Raw genomic sequence first — 7,148 nt, forward strand, 5'->3', positions numbered from 1 at the left:
TAGAAAGAATGAAAAAGAACAAGGGAATGCTAGTGTTAGAGGTCATTTTTAAATAAAAACAGAACAAGTCAATAGAACAGAAAAATAATAGATAATGCTAGTGTTAAGGTCATTATTTATAATAAATAAAAAAAATAAGTAGAAAGAATAGAGATAGAATAGAGAATGCTAGTGTTAGAGGCTCTTTTTTCTTTATAAATAAAACAAGTAGTTAGAATAGAAATAGAGGTAGAATGCAAAATGTTTCAATACAAGCATTTCAGTCAAATGTAGTTTAACCTTTAACCCACTTGGGGAAATCAACCCATGGCAACAGTTTAAAAGTAGCCCAATTCTGTGGAAAAAAAACGCGGACTTGGCAACCCTGCATCCAACAAGAGCTGCAGGAGTCAGCTTTGACTGATCACAGGTCGAGAATAAGAAGAGATGACTGACAAGACCATGCTTGAGTATTTGCTGCTCTCATTCAAAAATATTTAAATACTCCGCATCCTGAGAGCGGCTCCCTGATGCGCCAAAATTATATACAATATTAGAATGTTTAAAAGAGTAGACACGAAAATCGCGGGAGCGAAACACACGTTGCGGGAGCAGGCGGTAATGGCAATTCAGCGGGAGCGGGATTAAGACAACAGCCGAATCTCGGACATTTTGGGCAAGTAAGAAATCCCAGCCGGACGCATTTTTGTAGGTCCAAAAAGAGGACATGTCCGGGGAAAAGAGGACGAAACCACACATCAGTCCACAGTCACTCATCACTAATACTAGTGCTCAGAGTGCAGTGTTGGGTAAGTTACTACAAAAAAGAAATAACACCTTCAGCAGTGTAATTAGATTACCGCACTAATTACTCTCTCTTACATTACTTATTACTAATTATTTTCTAAATTTAACTAATTATATATTTGAATGTTTCATGTCTATCCTCGTATTGTTTAACTTGACATGCAACCTCGACTAGTTGAACAACACGAAATGCTCTTTTAATTCTTTCAAATAAATAATATAAAATTGCATAAAGTATTCTAGAACTGTCCAACGTATTTACAGGAAGAAGGTTACATTAAACGCATACATTTTAATATTAGATGCTACATTTTGATGTTGAATCCAGTATTGTTTTAAATAGAATTATTCTATAGTCTACGCAGTATTTAATGCATTTTTTAAAAATTGCATCAGAAGTAACTGTAATTAAATTACAGAAAACTTAAGAGTAATCCTTTACTTTATTTTTTCAAGAGAATTGTAATTAAATTACAGTAATTAATGACTTAGTAATGCATTACACCGACACTGTCAGAGTGAGGAGACAGAGTTTTGTTCCCCTCATTTTCCAGTACAATATTTAAAAGAAGGTGTTTATGATATTTCTGCTATAATTATGACATAGCTGCTTGTTTTCAAACATTTTTTGTATTAAAATTCAGAATGATGATATATTAAATTAATTAACCATGTTTCATTTTGTGATTCTAGAAGTATCAAGTACAATATTCTAGAATTTATTGAGCGGATGGCACTCACCGGGCTCGGACCCAGGGTTTGGTGTGCATCTCCAGGCCGCTGCCCCACACGCCGTGTTTCTGAGAGGCTTCGGGCAGGATTCCTCTCTCGGTTGCCAGCTCCTCGGCCACGGCGCGGATGTGGTACGGCTCAAACCCGCAGCAGCCGCCGATGTAACGGATTCCCGCCTTATAGGCCTCTCTGGCGTAATGCTGCATCTCCCAGCGCGTGAGGATCCGCGGCTCCAGAGCTGGAGAACACCACATACATCAGTTTCTCGTTCACACACGTGCAGATTTCATCAGGATTAAATCACAAACACACGCGCTGGTTACTCATCATAAGACCCACTCATAATAGCTGAGAGTCAGTGGACTGTGAGGAGGCATAACCACAGTTATTAACATCGGAAATCTAGCTATGTGTGTGTGTGTGTGTGTGTGTGTGTGTACCGAAGGGGAACTCTGGCAGGTCGATGAATCCCTGGCAGCTGCAGTCTGGTGTGTGATACGCCAGCGGCTGTGTCATATAATGTGCTTTCAGACCAGCTTTCTCCACGCCGGCCTTCATCATGGCCACGGTCTTCACACAGGTCATGGGGTCAAAGTGACAGTTCACACCCACAATATCAGCGCCTGGAGCACAAACACAGAACATCAGAGCATCATGAGATCCAGCAGGACTCTGTCTGCCGCCGCTGAGCGCATGTGATGCTGCAAAGTCTGGAGGTGCGTCTCAAAGCACACACTTATGCACTACTAGTGTACACAGTGTGAGCAGGATGATGCACTTATTTAACTGAAAACACGAAAGGTGTTTCAAATCATGCACAGTTTGTCATTTCGTAGTGTATATAGTGTGTTCACACAGAAAAAAGTGCATACAACCATAAAAACTGAGTGTGAAATGTTGGATATTCAAAGCATTAAATTACTGCAAACTGTTGACAAGATTGTATAAAAGTTGCATTATATTCAACAGCAACCAAAAAAAAAGAAGGACTAACTAGTAGATTAACAGTCAGCGTGCATGAAATCCACACACAGAATCTTGTGTGTGTGTGTGTGTGAGACACACCTGCTTTGACTAGTCTGACCGCACACTCTCCAGGTGTCACTCCATGCATGTCTCCTTCAGGTCCAATACACAGAGTTGCTGCTACAGGCTTTCCTGTTGCCTTCAGAACCTGGACGGCCCATTCAGCCTCCTCCACGTGCTCGAAGTACTGCAGATCAATCAATCAATCAATCAATCAATAACCAAACTACAGTCCAGAGCTCAGTGAGCACAAGATGAGAACTGTTGGAGTTCTGCACAGAAGCAAACTCCTCAGCTTTCAGTGACAACTCACTTTTTTCAGATGAAAATAGGTCACCAGTGAGATTGATTTAGATCCAGTGAGAAGTGTTTTTATGAGGAGGGGGTCCTTACAAGAGTAATAAAGAACTCTGGGGCCGGGTGCATAAACTGTTTAGACTAGTCTTAATAAGTTAGTCATCTCATTTATTTTCTTCAAGACTGGTCATAGCTTTTTTAATTCAGTTATGAAAAGGTAGATTGGTCTTGTTTGTATCGGAAGAGTAAGATCTGGGTAACTGCTAGTTGATCAAACTAGTTCTTAACACACAAAGTTTATGCATCTGGCCCCTGGTTGTTTCAGTAAGTTCTGTATAGTATTGTCTTTACTCTTTACTAAACTATGTCTAAAAAGAGTAATATTTGATGTGTTTGAGGTCAGAGATGTGTGAACGCTGAAGAGAGAGAGAGAGGACACACATTTAGCATTTTAGCTCAGCATTTCCGTCTAATCAGCCGATATTGTCTTTAATAGCCTGCAGCATAGCACTTCATCTTTTATAACATGATTCTGTACAAATATATTCAATCTGGATTTTTGTCAAATCTTGCAACAAGATGTTAAAAAAAATTTTGTGTGTGTGTGTGAAAAATTTGTTTTGGACATAAGGTAATAAAAATAGCTTAAAGTAACTACAGATGAGCATGTAAAGCAAATATCTTTAAAGGAAATCCCGTGTGGAGCATGCCCTCGAGCCACACAATCTTCTCACCTTTTTCCTCTTTACCTGTTTGCTTCTCTGAGTTCTCGTTGAGATCTCAGGTGAGGTTTCTGTTTGCTCGTTCTCACCTCGGCGATCAGGAAGTCCACATTCTTCTTGATGAAGACGTCCAGCTGCTTCTTTAAGATCTTCTTGACCTCGTCTTCGCTCTTGCAGCTGAGGTAGGAGGGCGTCTGCGAGACTCCGCCGGCCACCAGAGCGTCTCCCTCGCTGGCTACTTCTCTGGCCAGATCGCAGGCGGCCTCGTTGATCTGCTGGCCCTGCGCACGGTCAGCAAACATCTCTGTCAGTCTTTGGCTGTAATCTTTGCACGCTGATCTGAGACCAGAGTTGTGCAACGTTTAAAATGAGCTCTAAAAAATAAAGTTAAAGTTAATGCAAGACATCATTGCTTTTTCATGCACTGGTCTATTTTGCTTCTATAACATGTCGTCTTTCAGACTAGTGGACTGACAGCATCCAAAACACACATTCAAGTGCTTATTTTATTTACATTAATTCCAATCCATATCTTTAAAGAGTTTTTTTCTCTTACACACACACACCAAACTTTACAGTTTTAATCCTCTCTATATTCTGAGGGTTTGTTCATATTTCACTTACACTGATTTATACAACATCCAAAGAAATCCAAAATCCCCTCAGGAAAAACCTTTAACATTTTATCTTACCACTAAGAGCTCTCCTAAAGAGCAGTACAAGTTTTTAGCTAAGAGTTTTCTCCTAAAACCTATTCACAGAGCTGCTGAGACTAACTTGTACGAAGGAATAGAGAGAAGAGCTCAGAGTAAGGGGGCGGGGCTGAGCTCGTTGCTATGGATGATGTCAGCATGCTTATTAACTATGCACACAGTGATTGGCTGATAGTCTCTGTCAGAGATTTATTCATAGAAATACTGTAGAGTTCAATATTATGTTGCCATAATCAAATAAAAATGTTGCCACATTCAAATAAAGATTTTAAAATGCAGGCTAAGTGTCACTAATTAAACAAGTATATGTTCAGCTTATTGTCAGCCTCTTGCATGTGTGCTTCTCAAAAACAATTAGTGAATATGCATATGAACAGCCTTTTAATGAACAGTAGAAGAATCCTGGCTGATAGTAAGACATGCAAATGTAAAAGAAAACCAAACTGGACGCAATAACAGCTGTGACTTCTTGCCTTTCTATGGTTAATAAAAACAAGGATATAATCAAAGGAAATTTGTAGTTGGAATAACCTTTAAAACCGAAGGCGATATCTTTTTAAAAGCTCATTATTGTCAAATGTTTCTAAAATGTTTGTTTCGAGGCAGAAGCTATTTTAGGATAGTTTGAGGGGCTCCTCTTCACTGCTCCTAACCTTTCACAGATTTAGGAGCTAGTTTTAGCGCTGAAGCACTTTGTGAAACACTCTTGGAGCAAAAATGTATGAGTCCTGAATTTAGGACTGACACGCCCATTATTTTTAAAGATGTTCTCCTAAATCGGCGAGTTATGAGCTACTTTTAGCCTGAAGATGTTTTGTGAATACTGGCCCAGATGAACTTTGAACGTTACTGGAAGAGATTTTTTTCATAACTTTGAAAGAGCTTTTCTAGACTGTTATCTGGGGCCCGTTTATTTACGGCGAGTCTCACCGGCCTCTGGGTGCTCAGCAGCGGCCTCTGGAGTCCAGGGCCCGGCCTTCACATATCCTCGCTTCTCCAGCGCGAACACGAAGCCTCCGTCTCCAATCACCACCTCACCCGCGTCCATGCGCTCCAGAACACCCTGGACACACACACACACACACACACACACACACACACTCAGCACTGCGCGATATCAGGTCAAAACACACACGCATTCACCGCAGAGACCCGTGCGCAACCGCGGATCAGGGTGCGAGTGCGCTCTCCAAGCGCGTTTTATTCCATCTATAATCGCATTAACACACACTTTAACACAAGTTGAGTGTTTCTGTCCATGTGTGTGAGACAGCTGACATATTAATAGCTGGAATAAATATAATCCTGCAGCAGGATCTCATGCGTCGCGGCGCGTTCGCGCTCTTAATGTAAAAACAACGCGCTTAAAAACCTAAAAACTGGACTGAAGAATCGCTAAAAGTGTCTAAATCAGAAACTCACCCTCTTTGATCCGACTGGTGCCATGTTTAGCAGGAGATTCAGAAACAGATGGAGATCTTCAGGAGAGCTGAGTGAGACTAGAGAGAGATACTCAAGAGAAGAGCGCTTATAAAGCACCGCTGGAGGGGTGTGTGTGTGTGTGTGTGTGTGAGTGAGTGTGTGTGTGTGAGAGTGTGTGTGTGTGTGTGTGTGAGTGAGTGTGTGTGTGAGAGAGAGAACGGCCCCCTGTAACCTAAACTAGTTCACAATGTTACTGGTTAATGTTTATCTTTCAGCTGATCTCGTTTCTTAGAATATCGGTATCATCAGAGTGATGCTCGATAATAAACGCGCCTGATATGTCTCACGACACGTTCAGCAGACAAACACTAGAGAAATAAAGACGTTTGTGTTTGAAGTCTATATTTTAAAGCAACATGTTGTACCAGTAATTCTATTCTAGCAACAAATACAAAACCGTTATCTAGGCGTGCGCAAAATGTGTTCTGAGAACGTTTGAAAGTTATGAAAACATTCTTAATATTCTAGTTTTTTTTCTTGGCAATGCCAATGTTAAGTGAACATTCCATTTTATAATTTTGCAAATATTATAAGAAGTTGAATGTTCTCTGAACGTTTGGAAACAAATAGTAACATTTAAAAAAACAAAACCAGGGGTGCTTTATCTCCAGCTGTAATAAAACACCTGAAGCAGCTGATCAAGATCTTACTGTACTAGAATCTTCCAGACAGCTGTGTTGAGACACTGGAGCTAAACTCGACAGGATCCAGTTTGGACACCCTGCACTAAAATATTCCAGTTAAATGTGCAAATAACATTTTGTGCAACTCTTTGAGAACATTTGTAAAGACCAGATAATTCTGTTAATGTTACTGAAAGAACATTTGTTTATAATGTTGAGAAACCCTTGGCAGAACGGTGGCGTTTTTCTAATGCTTCAGTTAAGATATGAAAATGTTATTTTTGAATGTTCTCTGAACGTTTAAAACGCCCAGTTTATTTTAAATGTTTTCAAAACATTTTTTCTTGGTTATGTGAATGCTAAGGAAACATTCCATTTTCATCAGTTTGCAAACATTATGGGAATGTTACATTTGAATGTTCTCTGCACGTTCAAAAGTATCAGTAATAAAAGTAAAAGTAACAATAAATCAGAACATTCTGAAACAAAACGGTAACATTTAAAAATGTTAGACGAGCTTAGATGTTTCAGACAAACTTTGCAAACATGAACAAACTTTACTGGAAGAATTACTGTTCATAACTTTGAGGAAACCTTGCCAAAACTTCAGGCAAAAATCTGAGAGCGTTCCTTGTTAAATGGAAAAGCTGCTGGTGCAGATGTTTTACACAGACTGTGATTCTAGACGAGTTATTGATCATTGATCGTGTCTGAGCTGATTATCGCTGCTGTGTGTTTGAGACTTTAATCACGTGATCTGCTGCCTT

The 7,148-nt window shown here is 39.9% G+C and overlaps 1 protein-coding gene across 1 annotated transcript; it reads right to left on the reverse strand.

Annotated features, from left to right (window-relative positions):
* Positions 1-1,278: 1,278 nt before the first annotated feature.
* On the reverse strand, positions 1,279-5,801 carry LOC107717756 (betaine--homocysteine S-methyltransferase 1-like). Its single transcript, XM_016524591.1, has 6 exons — positions 5,699-5,801; positions 5,195-5,339; positions 3,653-3,927; positions 2,584-2,731; positions 1,959-2,141; positions 1,279-1,756 (listed from the first exon to the last, which is right to left on the reverse strand). Exons 1-6 carry the CDS (start codon positions 5,720-5,722, stop codon positions 1,524-1,526), a joined length of 1,008 nt encoding a protein of 335 aa, XP_016380077.1. The 5' UTR covers positions 5,723-5,801; the 3' UTR covers positions 1,279-1,523.
* Positions 5,802-7,148: the final 1,347 nt, after the last annotated feature.

The sequence above is a fragment of the Sinocyclocheilus rhinocerous genome, unplaced genomic scaffold (genome assembly GCF_001515625.1).
Source record: "Sinocyclocheilus rhinocerous isolate Xijiao unplaced genomic scaffold, SAMN03320098_v1.1 scaffold693, whole genome shotgun sequence".
Taxonomy (NCBI): Eukaryota; Metazoa; Chordata; class Actinopteri; order Cypriniformes; family Cyprinidae; genus Sinocyclocheilus; species Sinocyclocheilus rhinocerous.